The 24,255-nt window shown below is 35.3% G+C and overlaps 1 protein-coding gene across 2 annotated transcripts in view; it reads right to left on the bottom strand.

The window, feature by feature from the left end:
• Positions 1 to 5,197: 5,197 nt before the first annotated feature.
• The window catches only part of LOC118191734 (long-chain-fatty-acid--CoA ligase 1-like), a 150,906-nt gene continuing 131,848 nt past the window's right edge, over positions 5,198 to 24,255 (bottom strand). For both annotated transcript variants that reach the window (XM_085821215.1, XM_085821216.1), the window contains exons 19-20: positions 17,706 to 17,777; positions 5,198 to 5,562 (exon numbers count right to left, since the gene is read on the bottom strand). In XM_085821215.1, the coding sequence (XP_085677341.1) occupies positions 5,425 to 5,562; positions 17,706 to 17,777 (210 nt within the window). In that variant the 3' untranslated portion in view covers positions 5,198 to 5,424. The remainder of the gene's footprint in view (positions 5,563 to 17,705; positions 17,778 to 24,255) is intronic.

Raw genomic sequence — 24,255 nt, 5'->3', positions numbered from 1 at the left:
CTTTCTTCCAAAGGCAGAGTGCTCTGCTTCAATCAAGTCTTGTCTGTATGTTCTGCACTTAAGTCTTTAAAGATGATTTATGATATTGAGCTCCCAGATGCTACTTATACCAGTCAGAAAAGAGCAATCAGGAACCTCACACTCACGTGATAAACGATCATACGTTCACGAGTGATCGTGAGCCTACATCTTTGGTCTACCTCTATGATTCACTTTGCGTATTCCAGTTTGGAGACTAATGGCTGAAGTTAATATGCAAGTCTATCAGCAGGCATGTATGGTGAGCTTTCTATTCTTTGTATATGATAAAGACGATTTCTCGTTTGAACCACTATTAGCTTGACACGGATGCGAGCAATTAGAATGTCGGTGTTGTTTTCGCCGAAGAAATAAACGGATAAGAACGTGTCGTAGCATGCTGGAACAAATGGTCTATCTACAACGGAGAGGAACTACTACAGTATAACTCCAATTATTCGAACTCCGACTACCCGAATCGCTTTTAGAATTTCAGAATCAACTGAATAAGAGAAGGAAGAATAGAAAAAGGAAAAAGAAGTTCAAGAAAAGGAAAGGGAAGAGACAGGAGGAGATGAGGATGACGTGTCCCTTTAGGAATTAAAAACATTCTTTTGAAAATTCCTGGATGTTCAGAAGTTATTGCTGAGGATACAGTAGCATAGATGGTGTGTGATTCGTCAGACCCTGGGTTTTAAATTCTGAATGATGCAGAACTTATTGAAAGTGTTGAACTTATTAAAAGTGTTGAACTTATTGAAAGTGTTGAACTTATTGAAAGAAGGTGACCTTAATGTTGAAGTTGAAGCAGACATGGAACCATCAGCTAGTGAAGCGTTTGTCGATCTTAAAACTGAGTTGAAGTGTATGGAGCGTCAGCCCGTGTGAGACCACGTGCAACTTCTCCTTGTCAAGCGGACGCGTAACTTGGCTGTTCGAAAAAACGGATGTAGACAGTCAAACAACTTACTTTGACCGAGATGTTCAGCGAGCAGTGACTTTCAGCACTTCTAAGTACTGTATAGTACGCTGTGTAATATGCACGTAAAAGTGTTTTGATTTTAATTAATTAAAACCTCCTCTTCTTAATAGTTTTTTCTCCCATTTTTAAACATACAATGCATACAGTTATCAGGACTTGTATTTCTCTTGATTTGCTTTGGAAACATGAATGGTCCTGAATAGGAACAGGGAGCTTACTCAAGTATGTTCAGGAAGGTGTGAAATAGACAACACAAGCAGGAAGGGTATACGAAACCCTTTATTTTCTATCTTTTACAGGTATTTCCGAAACTTCGGAATATAGAGACCAACCACTCGTGGTTTGAGCGTAAGAATATAAAACTACTAACTAAAACTCTAACTAAAATCTAACTTTGAATTAGTATACAAATGCCTAGCACTAACATTGGCCTTTATTTAATGAAAGGTACGTATGTAGTACGCCGAGCTGCTTAAACTACAATACGTTCGCAAATATCAAGAGGGCTAAACCTCTGGCCTTAAAGGCAAACAGCAACTGAGTGCAAACTCGTAAAACTGCAGTGGCAAGCGGCTTGCTTCCTAAAACTCCTCCTTTCTCTCTCACTCTTGGCAAAAAGCCACAACTTAAATACTTGGGCGTTAGCAAGACAATTTGCATAAACAAGTTAAAGCACTCAATTCTGGCCGGAACTAGAAAACAGGAAGTGATAGTACAGTTTTAAAATAAAACAAACGTTAGTAAAACTTAGGATCCTTACACAGTAACTAGTTAAAGTGTATGTAGATCCTTTCTTCAGGAAAAATCCCGGATAACTGGAGTTCTACTGTGCTGTATCACCAGGAAAGAGTTGCTCGTCATAGTTAAATCCGTAGAACACTTCCACCATTACCTCTACGGCAGAAAATTTCTCCTCCGCAGAGATCATGCGTCGTTGACCTGGTTCTTAAATTTCACGAATCCTGAAGACCAGATAGCCGGATGGGAACAGAGACTGTAGAAATATGACATCACTATCTGTCATCATCGGAAAGGATCTGCGTACGGAACTGCCGACGTCCTGTCTAAAAGACCCTGCCCAGAAAGCTACCGATATTATATCAAGGTCGAAGCGAAATTCTAGCTGGTTAATTTGGTCGTATGTCAAGTTACAAATTCAACACTGTCTGGCCCAGACCTGTGGAATGACGAAAGAGTCAGAAAAGACGAGTTGCAATACCAAAATAAACCCAAAATTGACCTAATGGAGTCCTCGAATAGGAAACCTACCTGGTAGGACATTTCGATCTATAATCCTATGACAAAATAATCTATGGGATACCTGGAACTCATTCCCTATTCGAAACGGCGTCTTAAGGGGACTCATACACCTTAAAACCCATAAGATGTTCGAATAGGTGCCTGTTGCAAGAATTGGGATAACTTATTTATTTTAAAAGCAATTACTACCAACTTTTTACAGCTGACTACATAATATAGCTGCTTTCTGAAATAGTCATCAGAAAGTTTGTGTTGCCACAAATATTTTTATAATTTAATCCCCTTCGTGACAACATTTTTCGTCATGTTTCCAACTTGCGTGCACAGTTTAAAACATTCCGTTTCATAATTTATTTCCATATTTAATATATAGATTTATAACATTTAGAAACGACTGTGAACCTAAAATTCAAAAAATTTCATGTTAAATTTTTATTTTATTTTGTGTTAAGTTTATAAAATGTATTTTATTAAAAATTGTTTTAATGTTTTCGTCCATAAAATTCTTCAATATTAAAATATTCATTAGATTGTTGGTTCAGTTAGAAAGTAGTGCCCATATAAAGAATTCCGTCCAATTTCAAATATGTACCATTAGCCATTTTTAAAATATCATGCGCGCAAGGTGGAAACATGGCGAAATATTTTGTCACAAAGAGGATTAAATTACAAAAATATTTGTGGCAACACAAACTTTCTGGTTACTATTTTCCAAAGCAGCTATATTATGTAGTCAGATGTAAAAAGTTGGAAGTAATTGCTTTTAAAATAAATAAAATATCCCAATTCTTGCAACAGTCACATATTCGAAGATCATAAGGGGTTTAAGGTGTATGAGTCCCCTTAAACAGGAAATTCAAATCGGATGACGAACAGCCAGTCCGGATCCTGGATTCCGAACGTTCTTTATGAACTACATAGCGGTCCAACAGGAGGCTACTTTAGAATAATGAAGACCCTGCGTAGAGTTTCACAGCGCTTCTACTGGAGTAATGCAAGGGGTAACGTGTAAAAAATGATACCAATCTTGCGATGCATGTGCGGGCCGCAAAGGACGGAAGAAATTCAGCTATTGTTTTGTTAAGAATACAGTTCAAGTCTATTTCAGATTAAGAGTTGTAAAAAACTTCTACAAAACAAACAGCCTCAAGTATATTTCTATTTCTATTGTTTAAATTCATTATATCTTAATAGCTTAATTATTGTACACCGTTTTAGCTTTCTTCGGAACAAAATTATGATTATGTTAAAACTACAGTAACATTTGAAACTAATTACAAAATTAATCATTGCTGTTACTTAACGCCTATATGGTTGCTTGAACTCTGACATCATGTGTATGCAGATATGATTAAATGAACTTTTCGCGCATTCTGATACATACGTTAAAATTTAAAATAATGATTAATGTAATTTAAATTAAAGTGCCAGAAAAAAATGCAAATGCTTAAAACACAAATAATTATGGTTTTACATTATAATAATGTTGATTTTTTTTTTAATATATAATTTTCTTTTTTCATACTCTGAGGAAAAAAGAACAACTAGTGTAGAATCTGAAGTGAGGAGAAAAGGCAAGGAGAGAAATATTAGGAAATCTGAATTCATAATTTTTTAAAATCTTTTTAAAATATGTATAACATCCATAAAAGCAGCGAATGGAAAATATTATCAAGCTGGTATTTTCTTCAGTATTCGTACAAGTTTCGAAAAATAACTTGTGAAAAATACAATGCAACGCCGACAACATCTTCATTCTTTTTGTTTCGTATAATTTTCGTTAAAATAATTTGGAAAACATGCCATACTGTTTTATCTCCATACACGAGCGTAGCCAGGGCCTGAGCCAGGCGGGTGCAAACGACTAAAGATTCAGAAATTAAATTGGTTATGATAAACTGTGTTGTTGTAGAGACATAAGGATATTTTTGAAGTAGGAGTACATGAAAAATGAGCAATGCCATCTCCGGGACTCGAACTTGGACCTCTCGAATACGCGCCAAGTGTGGTAACCGTTACACCACGAAAGCATGCTGGAAGGACAACTTTTAGTTCGGGCGCCACTGTAGAGGCAGTAGGTTATTTTTGAAGCAGGAGTACATGAAAAATGAGCAATGCCCCACCGGGACTCGAACCTGTACCTCTCGAATACGCGCCGAGTGTGCTAACTGTTACATCACGAAGGCATGCAGGAGGGAGAAAATATAAAGTCAAGAAAAGACTGTCAGTCAAGGAGTCTTTGAATTCTTGCACTGAAAAAATTCAGGAGAATAATAAGAAAGATATTCAATTTTTCGGTAGCTTTTGCTGTTAATATCTGAGCAGGGGAAAAAAGAGCCCTACATTGCACCCTGCTGACTACGCCCATAATCTCCCACATTATAGGCATATTTTTGGAGGCGTGCTGGATGGGATAACGCAGGCTAGAAATACCATGGGGGGGGGAATTTACTCGTGCGTGCGAAAGTTGACAAGAATGGGTGAGAAAGCATCTTACAGTCTTAAGTGTCCTCAACCGCACTGTGTAGGGAAAAAAAAAAAAAAAAATCAATTGTTAAAATTTAGCTTGATTTCGTATCATAACGAAGGATTAAATCATAAAAGAAATTAATCCCACAGGTACCTAGCTACAATTTATATACGTCATTCTGATTAAAAATACATATACAGAAAAACATCTAATAGTAAGGTACAAAAATACATCTAATAGTTAAGATAATGTATCCAAGGGATCTATGGATCTATAACTACACAGTAAACTATTCCGGAGATTTAAGAGTCTGTATGAAAAGAAAGAACTAGGGCATGAATTGAGGCGTCTATTGTTAACGCACTGGAAACCTCACAACTAAACAAAGAAAACATTTCTACAATTTCCTTATGCTGTAAAGAAGTAAGAAACATCACACTATTTGAGCAGTCACTGGAAAAACAAAAGTAGGATAAGTCATTTATTGTAAATTTTATTCCACATGTGAAGCACAGTGATTCTTCAGACAACGGAACTTAAAAATATAACTGATATCGTATTGAATGTATTTGTGATTTAAAAAAAAAAAAATTATTTGTATGTACAAATGTGGTAAAACATCAGACCTAAAGTTACCAAATTTTACGCTGTGTTTCTTGATTTCTGCTGATGTCTTTGTATTTGAACTGTAATTTTAAGCTAAGTTTTTGTACATGGCAGCTATCTGAGGCATGAAGAATTTTCTACAGTCTGGCCTCTTCGTCTTCAGGGTTGGTGTCAGCAAGCCATTATCGATCGTAAAAAGCTCAGGATGGAGATATAAGTCTTTGACCTAGTTAAGAAATTAAAAAGAAAAAGTGTGAAAAATAATTATATCTTACATATAAAAAATAATCATACGTAAATATATTGTAATGCTTCTTTGGCGATATGAAGCAACTCCAATGATGGAACACAGCAATAACTTTTATTTAACACTCCAAAATGGCGACATACAAACAAGAAGATAAAACATATTCTAACATTTAAAAATAATTTACATTCTTCGTGCGAGAGTCGCACGTGGCACTCGAGTCTGGTTTCAAATATTGCCATTCACAAATACCTTAATGTTCATCTAATTAAATTATTTAAACTACAAGATTTTAATAATATGTAAAGCTGTTACAACCTCTCCCCCAACGGAGAGACTTTTACCGAAGGGTAAAGTTCTGTAAAATTCGAAAGTTTATAAGCTCGGCTTGCTCAAATGCTTAAAAAGAAAAGATAACTTCTCTCATAAATTTCCAAATTTTCAGGCCGAAAATTTTAAGTTTTAAACAAATATTTTTACACCACATTTAAATAGGAAGAAAATGGACAGTGTTCAAATTAGTCTTCTTTTTTTTTTCTTGACGGCGCCTAGATCTCTTCCATGGTGGACCAGTTCCTCGGCTATAATTCACGGCAAAGCCTTTCCTCAGTTCATCTGTGCCTTTCGGATAATATTCATTTGTCATTTGCTTTCGAAAATTGTTTTTTTCGTCTATTAGTAGCGGCTTTTCGTCTATTAGTAGCGGCTTTCCTTATATTTCCTCAAAATAGCTCAAAAATGAAATATTTAAATTATATGAAGTTCATTCTCTCTACCACATTAATTATGATTAAAATAAGAATAATAACATGGAGCAATATATATATATCTACCGTATGGACAACTAAAATGAATATTAAATATAATATCAAATACGGTAATAAAATAAGACAATTTATTATTAACAGGAAGTAATAATCTAGTATCACTAATATTACATTCAGTGATGAACTAATAAAATAAAACAATTCAATATTAACAGAAAGTAATAATCTGGTATCGCTAATATTATGTTCAGTGATGAACTAATGAAATAAAAATACGCACGATTATTCGATCTCGCCGGTGCCTCCAAAAATAATTAAGACTGTAATGCTTCTTTGGCGATATGAAGCAACTCCAATGATGGAACACAGCAATAACTTTTATTTAACACTCCAAAATGGCGACATACAAACAAGAAGATAAAACATATTCTAACATTTAAAAATAATTTACATTCTTCGTGCGAGAGTCGCACGTTGCACTCGAGTCTGGTTTCAAATATTGCCATTCACAAATACCTTAATGTTCATCGAATTAAATTATTTAAACTACAAGATTTTAATAATATGTAAAGCTGTTACAACATGGACACATCCTTGTCTGTGGACTGCTTTAAAGATTATTTGTTACGTAGTTATTCAAATAGGTGGCAAGCATTAATTTGCAACCAATCAATAAGAAAATGGTAAAATAAAGAAAATAGTAGTAAGTTACTATTATCACTTAATCTTCATTGAGTCCTATAACGTTTTTTAAAAATTCTGATTATTTGAAACAGACTTAAAAAATAAGAAACAATGTTTGTTCTCTTTGCCTGTTTGGTATTTTCTTTCCGTCAGATTGATTCGTTTTCATATTCTTTTTCGTTAAAGAGGTTTTAAATGCGATATTAATTAAAAGCTAAATAATAAAAGAAAGCTTAGAGCTATTCACATAACATTTGTATATATTTTGTAATTTTAGATTAAAAAATTAAAAAAAAAAAAAAAAAAAAAAAATCTGAAATGTTTCAGATTTTAAATTACGTCCAAAGGGGCGTTTTTTAACATTTTGTGTGTTACCTTTCTTTATTAAATATCATGTTCCTCGCACTTAAACCATAAGATCCAGTGCAACAGCAATATCGCAAAATAGTTTTAAAACGAGCATATCTTTAGAATTTCCGATACAGAAACTCACGCGCTGGAGATAAAAATGTTTTTTCTGCACAACGTTGCCATTGCTCGCTTTGAAATCCTTGAGTTTGTTAATCAAAAATTCGTCAAAGTTTTAAAAAATAGGAAATCGATCATAAAACAAATTTCAAATTTCAAATTTGGTCTTCCACATGCTCATATTCGTTGGAGGATTACGTTATTCAGAATTCGATGACTCTATGTACCGTTGTTTTATCACAATACGAGAAATATACATACATTTATGCAGATTTTTCATTATTTAATTTCTTCAAATATAATGCAGGACTCTAACATTTTGTGGCAACAGTTTGAAAAGTGAACCGACATTTATCCGTCCGACGCAAAATGCCAAAACGAAACTAATAGTCCTTCGGGATTCAAATCCCTTTGGACTAATAATAAAAGAAAGCTTAGAGCTATTCACATAACATTTGTATATATTTTGTAATTTTAGATTAAAAAATAAATGATTGCATAAGATTAGGTAACCGGTATTGAAGGATTTAAAAAAAAAAAAAAAAAAATTACACCTAAATCATCCGCTGCCCTCATTCTGTGTCATCATGGCTATTGTGAGCGTGTGTGTCATCATGGCTTCGGTGATGAAAACGCTTTCATCACACAAAAACATCGATCATTGCGGCCTACTTGAGTAACGCACTACATCTTTGAAATCTTACAAGTTTGTTTTCAAATGTTAGTTTCTGATTTGTTTTTCATTCTGGAAGGCCAAAGTCCGAGCTCTTTTCACACATTCAAATTAGCTGTTTCTCGACTTTCCATTTCCTCACTGATTGTTTTCTCATCGAAACCTTGATATTTCGTTCAGTTTGTTTTCTCTATTCTCGGTGGCTGAGCGCTTGCGTCTTTTTCCCGGCCTGTCCCCACCATGACAATGATCTTGGTATCAGTCGATTGTGTTAAGATACTGTTTTTAACACTTTAACCAGAAGAACGATTTCATTTGCCTCTTTCCGTATGCGAATCCAAACATGCAGTTTGTATATTATAACTACGATAAATAAACCAAAACACATTCAGATTTTTGGTATTTGCGTACTTAGTAATGTAGACTTAAGAATAAAGTGTTCATTCATCTACCAAATATACGCAGCTCTACAAGCATTCTCACATACGTAATAGAGTTTTGATAATATAGGTTTGGTTGGTTTATGTGATTACGGCAAAGCTTCAAAGTGCTATCTGCCTAATTTTCATCAGCAGAGGGTTTTAAAAACTTTTGTCATTGATACTTTAAAATAAGTTACCGTGCAATCCAACTATGAAGTTCTGAAGATGAAAGCCAGTGCTACATTTCTAAAAACGTAAATTTTCCTAATTGAGTACATAAAGCATTCAATTTTAGGATTTATTTTTTTATAATTTATTTATTTATTTATTTATTTATTTTTTTTTTTTTTTTTTGTGGGAAAATGTTGTTTGTCTATTATACCAACGGCCACTGGGTCTATGTGAGAGGAAAGTTGTTTTCATTGAGTTTTAAGTAAAACTAGCTCGTAATAACATTACACAAGAAACCGCAAAAACGCCCATTACACCAGAAAGCCTAGGATTTGTTTGGTTTATGTAATTACGGCAAAACCTGGAGGGTTATCTGACTAAGGGAAGGGATGCCGTTGTGGAGGACTTTCTAAGGAAAGCTGGCTCGTATGCACGTTACACATGGGGAAAACCACGAAAGCGGCCATGCAGCCAGCCCGTTCGTGGGGTTCGAACTTCAGATCGAACTACCAGTGTTCAGCGACAGTATCGCTCGGCCACTGAAGAGCCTTTGGTAATATAGAAAGATTTATAATAAACTCAAACAAGTGTAAAATTTCTGTAATTAGACTTATGATATTCCTTTCCAAATTTTGTGCAAGTTATTTCTTTTCACTCTGCAGTAGATCCCGAAATGCATCACTGTTTCTAATACCCGACACATGACAATATTTGTCAACCGTACTGATTTAAACATAATTTCCATTTAATTTTGTTTTTAAATTAGATTTTGACTGGAAATTACATGACTGATTATCTCTTCTTCTCATGTCTGTTTCAGTTCTAAAGGTAAGCAACACTTACACAGTCTCCATTTTCTAACGCTTAAAAAAACGGCTTCGACTGGGAATAGAACTCAAGAGCTCTCACTCTATCGATAAATGCTACAACTATTATCACAGTTTTTGAAGAATTTGAGTTTGGAATCTCTTGTTTCTTTTTAGCCATTTTGTTTCCTTTTCATTATTTCCTATGAGTTTCCGATTTTTAACAAAGTAATTCATATTTATTATACACCCTTTAGAATTCTATGAAAGTTTTCTCTTAGTGTAAATGACACTTTCTCACGTGTTAAATACATATGAAACTTTTTAAATCGGGAAATAAATTAAGATTTAAAATATATTAATCACATGCAGCAATTTTCTGCTATTAACGGGAAAAAATGTTTAATGCTTATAAAATTTACCTATGGGTCGCAAATCGAAATTTTGGGGTTGCGAAAATTCGATTCGATAGTTGAATTTAAAGAAACTGCATTCATAAGACTTTTAAAGAACTAGATTAATTGACATTAATAAGATTAGAGTTTTATAGACATTATATTAATTGATATTAATTAGATTAATTACCTGTTATATAAAGTGCATAAGGAATTTATATATAAAGCTATCTAGCGATTTAAACCTAAATTTTGAGTTTTCACAAAAATCCTTCATGAATTCTAGATGAATTAGAACTAAATTTCTCACTATTTCTGAAATGCCATTAAATTCAGCACTTTAAATTCTCTCATTCAGCACCTCATATTTTTTTATGAAGCTACTTTTTCAGCTTAACGCTAATTAAAATCAGTCATTCAACGTTGAAACATGTTGAAGATGCTTTATGTCCAGCAGTGTCAAATATCGCACCAGCATTTAATTTGTTACGCAGCGGAAAACAAGCTCATTTGTCTCATCAGAATTTTCTTTAATTTTTGTTTGCTTAAAATAAACTACTTCTAAATAAACCTAAAACTATTTCTTTTTATATGTATATTGTTTACCAAAGATGTGAACCGTTTACGTGAGGATATTTTGTAGAGACATTAGGTGTTTTTTTGGAAGCAGGATAATTGAAAAATTAGCAACCGCCTTCGCCGGGAATCGAAACACAGACCTCTGGAATACCGGCCCAGCGTGCAGAACCACTACACCACGAAGGCACGCTAGGAAAGTGGGTGAAATACCTTATATTTTTATATCTTTATTACTTATTAGTTTATTCCAATTAACAACCGTTAGAATACTTTTTTGGAAAGAGGATGAAACGAGAAAGATTCCTTCAGAGAGATTACTGATGAAGGGGAATACTAAATAGCAGCAGATGAATCGGCACGACTTTGAAAGCAGGATGAAGTGGGAAAGGACGATTTGGAAAACCATGGCTATGTATAAAGCAGCCACTTTAGCGCCGGGAGGGGGGGGGGGATCGCGGGTGCAAAAGTAAAAAGTGAAATTTCTATATGTCATCAAGGAAAATGAAGTTTTAGAGCAACTTTCATGAAACAAGCATACTAATCAGAAAAGAAACTAGTTTATAAGCATTATAGTTCTTAATTTAGATATCCTTTATACATACTAGTCAAATTATGCTAATATAATCACTGTCGTTATATAAGAACAAGATTTGGGGTTAAATGTACGGTGTTTTGATGTGTATTTCCCATAAGCTAACACTATAATGTAAATGAGGTTGAGTTTAAATAGCGAATGAATTTGCGTGTTACAAAGAGAACTATGGCCAATCGCAAAAAAGTTATTTAACTCCCTGAGACGTTCGCCTGTGTACCAAATCTGGAATTTAGTGAGTAATTTTGTATTTGTTAGCTCGTAAGGTAGAAGCAGGGGCAGCGGGAGCGGAATCAAGAAAGTTACTTGTTGTGTTGTACACTTTGCACACACACACACACAAAAAAGTACAGTTCCGTATCTCCCGTTCCACTCGACAGATTGACGAAATTTAACTTTCGTTTTCCATGTCTCGAAAGCGCGAATTCGGATATATATTAGATTTATATATAGCGTTCGAACATAAGTACTTTGACACAAAATAGGACTTTTTCTGAAATAACATACCCATTTTTTTCCAGATTTCGATTCTTCGGTGAACAGGTGTTCAAATGACGCCAAACTGCCAAGTTTTGTAAAAATCGCAAGAGTAGTTTTTAAAAAATTACCTCTCAAAATTTGAGCTCTAATTGAATTTGGTATATCTTTATTAATATATCTTTTTTATTGACTTATCAATCGAACTTATTTGATTCCTTCTTCCAGAATTCGAAATATACGTTCATTCCAAATAAAATTCGCCCATTTTTTGTCATGTGTTTTTAAAATTTGTATTTTTAAATATTTTTTATAAATTTTTCGAAAAAAAATTTTGAATTATAACCTATAAAATTTTTACCATCATCTTAACGTAGATGTATTTTTAAGCGTACTTGCAAAAAATTAAGAGTTTTTTATTTAAAATTTCCTAAGATATACGTGAATTTACATATTGGCGCGTTTTGAAATTTGACATATTTATTTGTTATAAGCGACAATAACGGCGAATGTGGTTTAAAATTATTAAAGGAGTATGAAAGATGACATTTTTTCCGCTCGCGCACAATGATAAAAAGGAAAGGAAAATAGGTTGCTATAAATTAAGAAGCTAGCCGAGTGAATTATTCTTGGCGCAAACTGAAAAAAAAAATGCGCCAAGATAAATTTTTAAATTACCCCAAAAATTTCTCACCAAAAATTACAAAACTTAATACCTAGGCATACTTTGAGTTGTGGAATCGAAGTATGGAAAAATATTGGTATGTTATTTCTGAAATACCTATATTAGAACAATGCTATATATATATCTGTTACGGTGAAACACCGAAATCTGGAGAATGTCGACTTTCACCGGTGAATGTCAACATTCACATAGTCGCTTGGTGTATGTCCGAAATATTTTCCAAATACTCTTATTTCTGACTTACACCGGTGAATATCGCCATTCACCATATACTAATGGTGAATGTTGAACATATAAGAATATTATATTTTCTTCTCCGTAATTCATTAGCGAGAAAACGCACTTGAGACTCAGAATAAGAACTTCAAACACACAGTACATTCAAAATGAGAAAGGAAAATAATAGAAGTTATAAACTTACCAAATTATGTGATTGAAATCTTATTTATTGCAACAACTTAAACTATTATGACACTTTGAATCGCACAAGAGGCCCTTGCTTTTACAACTGCATTTATTTGTGGAACGCTTCCTTTTGGAATGGCAGCGTGTACATATACTCCTCTCTTTTGGACCTACCCCAGAGCATATCTGTGATTGTCGACATACACCGGTGAGGGTCCGAATGTACAAGAATGTAATGTAAAGAAATATTCGATCTTTCACCGACGTATTTGGTGAATGTTGACATTCTCCGGTGAACGCCGACATTCTCCAATTTCGGTCTTTCACGGAATATTCTAAGTCACACTTTCGAGACATGAAAAACGCAAGTTTAATTCCGTCAATAGGCCCAGCAGAACGGGAGATATTGAAGTGTTCTTTTTTTCTTTTTTACGCAGTGTATATATTTAAATTTTTGAATTTTCCCTTAATTAGTGATGGCTAGATTTTATTAAATCTTAGTCTTACTGTCAAGAAGCAGTTTTTCATAAATATTTTAATCAAGTTTTACTCCTTGTCCGTGTTCTTGAAATTTAATTCGGTGTAAAGACGAGAAGCACAGTAAGGCTGTTTAATGAGCAAAATTAATTTTTAATTTTACAAATAGTACTTTTGTAAACTACCAAACGAGCCTTTTCCTAAGTTTACAAATAGTACATTTGTAAACTTAGGAAAAGGCTCGTTTGGTACTGAAAGTGTTTGCAGATACTGACAGACGATGAGAACTGATTTTATGTAACTTTGGTAAATGACCTCTTCTCTAGTATTCTGAAAATAAAGCCAAACTGAACGTAATTCAAATTTTTGGATTGGATTTCGGAAAGGAATTAGTTTATAATTTATTTTTGTTGTAAAATATATTAGATGGAAGTATTAAAGTTATTTAGGTATGAAAAATAATATAACAGAAAATCAAAAATGAGTAGGAAACAAAACTTGAAATTCGCGTAAAAATTTAACAATTGTGAAATTTAGAAAATGATTGGAATAACCTTAGACAGTACACTAAAATGTGCTGAAATGTTCCAGAACTTTGAGCCGCGATAAAATGATTACCTTAGTCATAAACAAGGCCCAGATTTTGATGACATAACGCGCTTTTTTGCAGTTTTGAGTATTTTCTGTTTGAAAGCATTTAAAAAATTTTTAGAGCACTTTTGAGGCATTTTAGGAAAGTTTTCGAGCAGTTCGGAGCATTTTGAGGCATATTCTATTAATTAACTGAAATACATACATATATATATATAAAACTTCTATACTGCCAACGGAATATACAGGGTGTCTCAAAAGGTCGTTGCCAAACTAACGTGGCCTGTCACACCATGACAAACAAAGATTTACATTGGAACCTGTGTCCGAAAATGCAAACTGCTGCTAGAGAGCATTGTTCGCAAGTGTAGAAGGGAAGAAAGAAAGGATGTCGAAAGACATTTATTAAAGAACATGTTCAAATCATAGAAGATGTTCAAAATTCCTTTCATTCGCCAAACTGCAAGCTCCACAACGTCGACGTATGGATTCACGGACCCGCTTCCGCGATCCTGGCAACGAGATCCATGTCCGATGTTACAGTTAACTCGCCCACCATACAATTCATGTACCCAAAGCCATAAATCCAGGGGAATCAGGTCGGAAGATCCGCCTCTGCCAATCCAGCGATCCAGATGTGCCCTGTTGAGATAATCCAGATATGGTAATCCATATATGTCCTATAGAGGTATTCTCACATGGTGGTGTTAAAATGTGAAGGCGCTCCACAATGCTGAAATCATATGTTTTGGCATATAGCTGCTGGAACGTCAACCATCAGGTCCCACAATACCCTTTCCACAAAAATGTGACACAAAATATCCATAAAGTTTTGAGTTAGAAAACCAATTAATCCTTCTTCTGCAGGCCAACCAGCGGCCGAGCGATAGCGTCCCTGAACTCTGGTAGTTCGGTCCGAGATTTGCATCCCGCAAACGGGCTGGCTGCATGGGCGTTTTCGAGTTTTCCCCATGTGTATACGAGCCAGTTTTCCATAGAAAGTCCTCCACGAAGGCGTCCCTCCCCTTAGGCAGATAGTCCTCGAGGCTTTGCCGTTATTACAAAAACCAAACCATCCTTCTTCTTCAGCGTTCTTGCCTGATATAATCAAACTTCCCACGCTCTCATAAGCCTGCGAAAACTGCCCTCTAGCGGTCGCCGTTCGCATTTTCGGACACAAATTATTATGTAAATCTTGTCTCTCATGGTATGACAGACCAGTATGTTAAGTTCGTCAACGACCTTTTGAAGACACCAGGTATTTCATTTTCCAAAATATCAAGAAGCCCTTAATAATTTAGTGCAATTGTAGTATATTTGTATAGGGTGCGGCAGAGTTCATAGTAGGATATTAAAAGCACACCATAAGGCAGTAAATGTAATTTATTTATTACCTCTTATTTCAATTAATAGTTAAAGGTATGCCATTTGCTAATGTGTAAGTCATTGTCCATTGCATGGATTACTTTTTAAATATGATGCCCCTTCTGCACAACACAATCATCTAGGCGGCGTTGGAAGCTTGCGTAACGGCGTAACGTATTCCCTGGGACACTCGGCGTAACGTATTCCCTGGGACATTGCCGACGGCAGTTCCGATGCGATCCTTCAACTCAGGAATCAACAACAACTTGAACAACGTGTTCGGAAAACTTCTTGCTTCAGGTGGCTCCAAAGTCGGCACATGAAAGATCAGGTGAGCGAGGCGGCCAGGCAATGTCACCAAAACGGGAAATTACTCTACCTGGAAATGTCTGTCGCAATGGTCTGTCCATATGGAACTTTTCCATGACATCCCAAGTTGAAATGTTGCCGAAATAGACGCTGGGTAGCAATAGCAGAGTAGTTATTCTTGAAATAACTTTCAACAGCAAAGGCACGATGCTGTGCACTCCAACGATCCATACCACTGTCCCACTCGAAATGGCAGCTCATTAGTACACGAATGCGGCACGAGCTGGCGCGACATTCATGCAGTACGTCATTGTGCTACGCAAGTCAAATTACGCTATGAACGCTGCTGCACTCTATATAAGGATGCATGCTGAAGAAAAACGGCAGTTCAAGATGTAAGGTTTATCCTAAGTTTTTAACAGTTATTTTTAAACTGCTTTCCTATCCATCCTAATTTCAGCTTACAATTTCCTATCAGAATGTGCTTTTAGGAAAGCGTTTAATGCAAATGAGTAAGAGTAGTATTTAAGTCGAAGTTCTACTGACTTCGAGAGAGAGTCACAGAGTTTCTGACTAGCGCGCGTTTGCCTTTTGGCCACATCTCTCTAAGCTATTTCTACGCTCGGCTGTATTACAGGCCCTTGATAGCTTCGCTAGCTAATTCCGTATTTAGGCGCCAACTAGTTAGATTTGTGGTAGCTTCAGCTATACCTATTTAGTTAAGCATTAGTTAAGTTATTATTTACACTTTTGAGTTTGAGCCCAAGTGGATGCTTAGCTGTACGCCTGAGAAAGGGGCCGACTGTTATTCTTTACTTTGAGAAATCAAATGTAATAACCCTTCTTGAGCTTTATGTTTCTGTTACTGAACTTGAGCGATTATTCGAGTAGCTGTGCACTAGGTTCCTCCACACTTAAGTTATTAGATAAAAGGGAGGAACGTCACAAAGTGTATGTGCATTTAACAATTATCATAACTTAATCATTAGTCAGTTACGTTAATTTAATCACTGGCCAATGTTTGTCAATTGTGTCACTTTTTATAAATTATTTTTTACGTTGATCAGACTTTTTTATATTTTAAGAGCATTTTTTCCCCATTTGAAGTGCATTTTCCGGCCATTTTTAGTGGATTTTTAGATCGGTTACAGCCGAAAACATCGCGGACGAAAACGTCGCGGAGAAAACAACGCAAGGCGAAAACGTCGTGCTACAAAACATCGTGGGAGAAAACATCGCAGTCCTAAAACATCGTGGTACAAAACATCGTCGTCGAAAATAAAGCGGTTCAAAAACTTTGCAGTTTAAAAACATCGTCGTCGAAAATATCGTGGTAAAAAATAAAGTATCTACAAATCGTCGCATGACGATAACATCGCAGATATGCTTTTTTCAGACATGCTTTTCGGAGACATTCTTTAATAACTGTAAATGGATATTCCCATAATGATTTGTGAGCGCAAGATGGAAAGAAGGATAATTTTTACTTTCATATTTTTTATTAACTAATAAATTTTTGCTGAGAAAATAAGAAGGAAACTTAAGCATAGAAAATTAATGCAACTTATAGCACTTAATGGAATTTTAAACCGACATAGTTAACTAACAAAGGCCATTAATAAATAATTTTTGTAATGCTTTTACTGGTAATTTTTCATGAAAAGTATAAGCTATAAGTTGCATTTAATTATTGATGCTTAAATTTCCTCCTTACTTTTTCAGCAAAAATTTATTAGTTATTTAAAAATAGTGAAAGTAAAAATTATGATTCTTTACATCTTGCGCTCACAAATCATTATGGGAATATCCATTTCCAATTATTAAAACCCGAAAAAAGAATGTCTGCGATGTTATCGTCATGCGATCATTTGTAGATACTTTATTTTTTACCACGATATTTTCGACGACGATGTTTTTAAACTGCGAAGTTTTTGAACCGCTTTATTTTCGACGACGATGTTTTGTACCACGATGTTTTAGAACTGCGATGTTTTCTCTTTGCGATGTTTTCTCCCACGATGTCTTGTAGCACGACGTTTTCTCCTTGCGTTGTTTTCTCCGCGACGTTTTCGTCCGCGATGTTTTTGCCGCGATGTTATCGGCGGACACCTTTTAGATCATCAAACTCCGGGTTATGATTCGTTTCGGCAACAATTCCTTAAAGTGCGCTAATAATGATAAAATAATGCTATTATGAGAAATTTACTTGCTTAAAATATGATAATACACAATACAAGACATATATTTAATCATTACCTGCTCAAAAGATTTCAGCCCTGCTTTCTTGCCCAGATCAGTTATTTCTGTCAAAATCATCTTTTTAACAGCCTGTAATATAAGATATGTCAAGAAAACGTAAAAGAAATAATATAAAAATTGCAAAACTAGCAGCCAATTATTTAACTTTTTTCCCTCGAATTAGTAATACTTTTACAATAAAGTTAAATAACTGTTCATTAAGCGTTAACCCAGAAGGGCTATAAATTTCGTTTTGGCATTTTGTGGCATTTTACTATAAAAAGGGTTTCACTTTTCAAATTCCCATCAAATATTATTGCCCTATATTATATTTAAAGAAATGAAATAATGAAAAATCTGCCTAAACGTGGGCATGATTCTCGCATTGCGATAAAACAGCGGTATCTAGAGCCATCCAGTTTTGATTAACGTACGTCTTCATCCGAATATGGACATCTGCTGGAAGTTCAAATTTGGAATTTCGAATTCGTTTTATTATCTATTTCATATTTCGTAGAGCATTTATGAATTTTTGATTAAGAAACTCAACGATTTCAAAGCGAGCAACGGCAACACTGTACGAAAAAAAAAAAAAAAAAAAAAAAAAAAAAAATTATTTCCAGCGCGCGAGACTGTGTATCGGAAGTTCTTAAGATACAGTCTTTTAAAATTATTTTGCGATATTGCTGTTGAATTGAATTCTATGGTTAACGTGCGAAGAACATGATAGTTAATAATTAAAGGTAACACACACACACACACAAAAAAAAAAAAGGGGGGGGAGTCCCTTTTGGTGTAATACATAATCTGAAAGCCTTCAGAATTTTTTTCTTTCAGAATTTTTTTATTTTTCTACCACATTTTTCCTGTTTAATAAGTTTCCTCATGTTAAAAGAAATTTCAGAATATTTCTACATATATGCTACTTTGCTTGTAAATGAAATTAGAGGACCCTAGGTTTGTATGAATGAGCCTGAGGCTTCGAATTACACTTTTGAGAATTCTAAGACAAGGATTTTCAGCTCCTCAAAATGGATTTTATTTTTATTCTTAAAAATATAATTATACATTTCATGTATGCGAAAGCAACATGTTTGTAGAGACATTAGGAAATTTTGGGAAGCAGGCAAGATGAAAAATCAGCAATCGCCTTCGCCAGGAATCGAACCACGGACCTCTGACATACCGGCTCAGTGTGCAGAGCCACTACACCACTAAGGTACTCTAGGAAGACGGGAGAAATACCTTATATGATAACAAAGTAGCTCCTCAAACATTTACCTTAAATAACTTCTTCTAAGTGCATTTACAAGAAGGATTTGGTGGAATTTGTACCGCATTGCCCTAATATGTTTTTGGCCTCAATTTCATATTTAAAAAGAACATATTTTAAGTATAGATTGTTATTTATTAGCTTTATTCAATATTAATCTTCGTAATTGGTTTAGCATGGTATTGAGTCCCAGAAAGCAATAAAAGAATCTAGTTTTGGAACAAAGGCTGGATTTTCATTGCTAAGTGTTTGAAAATTTCCTACGGCTCAATACGAGTTTGAGTCTGTACACATTATTTATCAGTGGCATAAATAATTTTCCAGGAAGCTAATTACTAAAGGAAAATTTGAAACAATCAAAATAATCAAAAAGAGCAATTTCTTTTTGCAAAATACAAATAAATTGTCCTCTCAGAAATTCATTCTCTTTGATTAATGCATAATTTTCTTCATTTAAAATAAGTATATATTTTCCTCCAAGCTTTTTTTTTTATTATACCTTGTGTATAAAAGGGCATTATTTTTTCTTCAAAAATATCCTTATATTATTTCTTCTGAGCTGAGATGTTTGAACGCTACATAACGGAAAAACAATTCCAATGCGATATATTTTTATAGCTTAAGTAGCTTGATTAATAATATTAGAATCTGAGAATACTTTTTTTAGTTATTCATTAAATTTTAGGAAGATTGCCGTAAACTAAAGCTCTATTTCATTTTTAGTGAATAGTCGCAATGTGTATTTTAATTTTGTAACACCTAATTTTAGTTTTGAAACCCTTTCCTTTCAATTCTTCTTTCCCACTTACAACTCCCTACCAAAACGAGTTTTTAGAATCACGTTGAACGTAAATGAGTTAGACGTACTTAAGGAAGTTCAACTTGTAGATATATTAGGTTATTTTGAAGCAGGAGTACATGAAAAATGAGCAATGCCCTTGCCGGGACTCGAACCTGGACCTCTCGAATACGCGCCGAGTGTGCTAACCATTACACCACGAAGGCATGCCTGAGAGGGAGAAATACCTTATATACTTACCTAAGGAACCCAACCGCCAGATCTTGGTGGTGAAGAATTATCATCCACCACCTTTTTTAGTTCGGGCGCAACTGTAGAGACATTAGTACTTTTGGTAGCAGGAGTCAGGAAAAATGAGAATGCCCTCGCCGGGATTCGAATCTGCACCTCTCGAATACGCGCCGAGAGTGCTACCATTACACCATGAAGGCATGCCTGAAGGAGGGAGAAATACCTTATATACTTACCTAAGGGACCCAACCGCCAGATCTTGGTGGTGAAGTATCATCATCCACCATCTTTTTTATTTCGGGCGCAACTGTAGAGACATTAGGATTTTTGGTAGCAGAAGTCAGGGAAAATGAGAATGCCCTCGCCGGGATTCGAACCTGGACCTCTCGAATACGCGCCGAGTGTGCTAACCATTACAACGCAAAGGCATGCTAGAAGGAGGGAGAACTACCTTATAAACTTACTTCGAGATGGAGTGCTTAGGAGTCCTTAGTACCGTCTTTTTCCGAAAATAAGACACTGTCTTACTTTCTTTTTTGGTCCAAAATACGCGCTAGGGCTTATTTTAGGGGGAGGGCAAATAAAAGTATATTTATATATTTTTATTTAATATTTATTTTACACAGAATACAGAAATTTAAATTTATTCAATTACAGTCATGTCATCTTCTGGAACATCGTCATAAATAAAATTCTTTTTTCTGATTTTCTTCCAAATCCATTTCCTGTTGAATCATTGGTCCGAATCTCTCATGTCTTGCGATATAGCTATCGTTAAATGAACACTTCTTGTCTAAGTAGCCTGTTCGTAGTGCATTGGAAACATCACTATTTTGTCCCATGAATTTTTTACCCACCAATCATCCCTTTTGATTTTCGACTCATTCTGTGGCGATTGGAGAAAGGTCGCTGGGTCGTATGTGTCTCGGGGGTTACGGTTCAGCCCAAATTTCACCCAGACGAGAGTCTGTCGACGCTAACGGATGACGATGCCTTTCCTATGAACGTATCTCTCGGGGCAAACGGTGAACTGGTTAAGATAAATTGCAAGAATTAATTTGAAACGAACTGTAGAGGTAAACAATTAATTTCTCGGAATATTTTGTTTCAAACATTTCTCTGAAATACGAGCATTAGGAAAGCTGAACATATTATTACTTAATAAATCAACAGCATTTTTTAACGAATCCTTTTTGTCACATTATTTTAACTAAGCCTTATTTTCGGAGGATGTCTTATTTTCAGAAAAAGACGGTAGCGCGTGCTTGCCTTCTGGCTACTTCGTTCTTGAATCTATTACGCTCGGCCGGCCGTATTGTACGTGCCTGTTGAGATGTGACTGTACGTGCTGTCACCGGCTGTTGTACGTGACTGTACGTGCTGTCACCGGCTAGGTTACTTTAAGGGTCAACTACGTTAAGCATTTCTCTCTAGCTTCGGTTAAGTCTGTTTAGTTTAGAATTAGATTAGTTTCTTATTTTCTTATCCTGATTTAAAAGCTCGAGTGGAGGCTTTCATGGTTTGGTTTGGTTTATTAGATTACGGCAAAGCACTCGAAGGCTATCTGCCATAAGGGAGGGATGCCTTCGTGGAGGACTTTCTAAGGGAAACTGGCTCGTATACACGTTACACATGGGGAAAACCACGAAAACACCCATGTAGCCAGCCCGTTCGCGGGATTCGAACCTCGGACCGAACTACCAGTGTTCAGCGACGGAGGCTTTCATGTAAGCTCGAGAAGAGGGCCATCTGTTATTATGTCTTTGAATGAATAAAAGGGTAGTTTAACTCTTCTCGAATAAACGTTGTAAATACTTAAACTCAGCGAAAATTCGCTGCTTAGTTCACTAGGTTCCTCGGCATTTTATCATACACAAATTAACGAGGACATTACTCTGTTTAATGAATTTTCCCATTTCTGAGGCACACGGAGTGTGAAAAATATACAGTCAAAGGTAAATTAACTGTCAGCGAATTAACTGGCTTATGGATTAACAAGGCCATATCTAAAAACAAAAAAATAATTTGCTTATTACGGAACGATAGGAAAAGTACCGTCACAAATGACCAACGTAAAATAAGACTGTTTGCTTAAAATATAAAAAAAGAAGAAAACTGCATACAGGATCACAGTGTTTAAAAGCAGTTATTATCCACAACACCTACGTAATTAATTTCCACGTAAGCAATGGAAATATATCAACGTTACATAAATAAAAAATTCTAACGTGAACACCACATGACTTCCTTTTACGACCTATTAAATATTCTTACATTCGTGCGGGTTCGTGGATTTCCATTGGTTGATGACAACACTCGACGAGGAATCAAAGCACAATTTATTAAACCAGTATCACTCAGGACAGTTCCAAAATCCCGTTTACAATCGTCGAAAAACTACGACGAACGCGTTGAAACAATCAGCAGTACAGCTTTCCGGCTATCAGGCTATAACGGTGAAGACAGCTTCACGGCAAAGCACTACAGTACAACTCCCGACTCTGTTCGGTCGCTCTCGACACTTAACGTACTCGCGAGACTCTCCATGCTGCAACTCGTGATGCAGTCAAAGATAGCCTCAACGATGCTCCAACTCGCGACACACTCGACACTAGACTGACGATCAACTCGATAGACTCGTCGTAAAGGCAGGGTTTATATAGCTTTTGGCCTGCTTTCGAGAACATTCTGGGCCAAACCGGTAAGAATTTATTCTAGAATGTTCTCCATCCATCTCTATGGCATATCGCCAGTTACGTATGTTGCTAAATAAGCAATTTCGCGCCAAATATGGCAACCCTTAACTCGCCTTGCGGGGAAGCTACCTTACCCCGGCTGGGCATTTCGTAACAATATTCTTTTTAGAACAACAATAAACTGATATTAAATATTGTAAGACTAACTATAATTTTATATGTAGTTAGATTACATTATTTTTTGAAAATACAATTTTTTAAAGTTTCACATTTTCAAAAAACGAATATTTTCTTCATTTAAACACTTCTATAATTGGAAATATCTGACTTCTACCAACAATTGCGAAATAAAAGCGCTTATAAGGACTTTTAATCCAGATAAAAGGGTGGGTATATATACGTCTGGTATTGTCAATTGCAATAAAAAAAGGAGGTACAAAACTAGATGTTATAGCAGTCCCATATACAAAATTTCAACGTTCTGTGACTAATCGTTTTTGAGTTATGCGAGATACATACATATGTACGTGCGTATGTGCATACAGACGCCATGAAAAAAATCTCTTCTGAATCGATTTTAAATCCTTTTTGGGACCCGTTTTGGGAAAAAGAGTTCTTTATTCTGCTCTTACGTACAGATGTCACGCAAAAAAAGTCTTTAAATTGCATTCGATAGCGGTCAAAATGGATATTTTCGGTGAAATATGATATCCGGAACTTTTCGTGATTACATTACTTCCTCTACTTCGTACAAGAAAGTAAAAAATGAGCTCACCGAGCCGAGCAACAGAGGTATGTATATATATATATATATATATATATATATATATATATATATGTAATAATAAAATCCCATAGTCAAGAATACACTTAAAATTCTAACTGTATGTTCTTTTCATTTTTTAATGGCGACGGTCTCTTATTTGAGAGTACGTGGAATTAAATCCACAGCCCCATAGTCAAGTTGTTTTTCCCGCCTTTTCTACACTTACAGTTATAGAATGTTCTGGAGATATTTAAAGCAAACTGAAATGGCTGACGTCATTTCTTGGAAGCTCCGCCTTTCCAGAGTCTATAAAAGGACTCGCAAAGGAATATCGGGGTCTTTTTCTTTAATGTAACGATGCAGTAAACTTCATACAAAAAGTTATTAGTAATTCTTTTTTATTTACTCCGGAAATATGATTTTGTAACTGCTATTACTCCTGACCAACAATAAATGGATCCTGTTTTTTAAACTTATCGTCTGATAATTTAAGCTACGACCACATCTATGATTCTTCACCAATCTATTTATTCCGGACAAAAGCTGGTACATCACATATATATATAATTTTGGTGCGGCCTATTGCAACCAAAAAGGGAGCTGCACAACTACATGCTATAGCAGTCCTATATACAAAATTCAACGTTGTAAGGATACTCGTTTTTGAGTTATGAGAGATACATATGTACGCACGTACAAATGTCACGAAAGTCCATCGTAAATCCATTGTAGAATTCGCTTTAGGGGGGGGGGAATCTTGCTTTATTCTGTGCGTACATACAGATGTCACGCAGATAACATTT

The sequence above is a fragment of the Stegodyphus dumicola genome, chromosome 7 (assembly GCF_044657685.1).
Source record: "Stegodyphus dumicola isolate Sdum_Otavi_A_Nest chromosome 7, ASM4465768v1".
Lineage (NCBI taxonomy): Eukaryota > Metazoa > Arthropoda > Arachnida > Araneae > Eresidae > Stegodyphus > Stegodyphus dumicola.
This window is presented reverse-complemented; position numbering and strand designations above follow the sequence as displayed.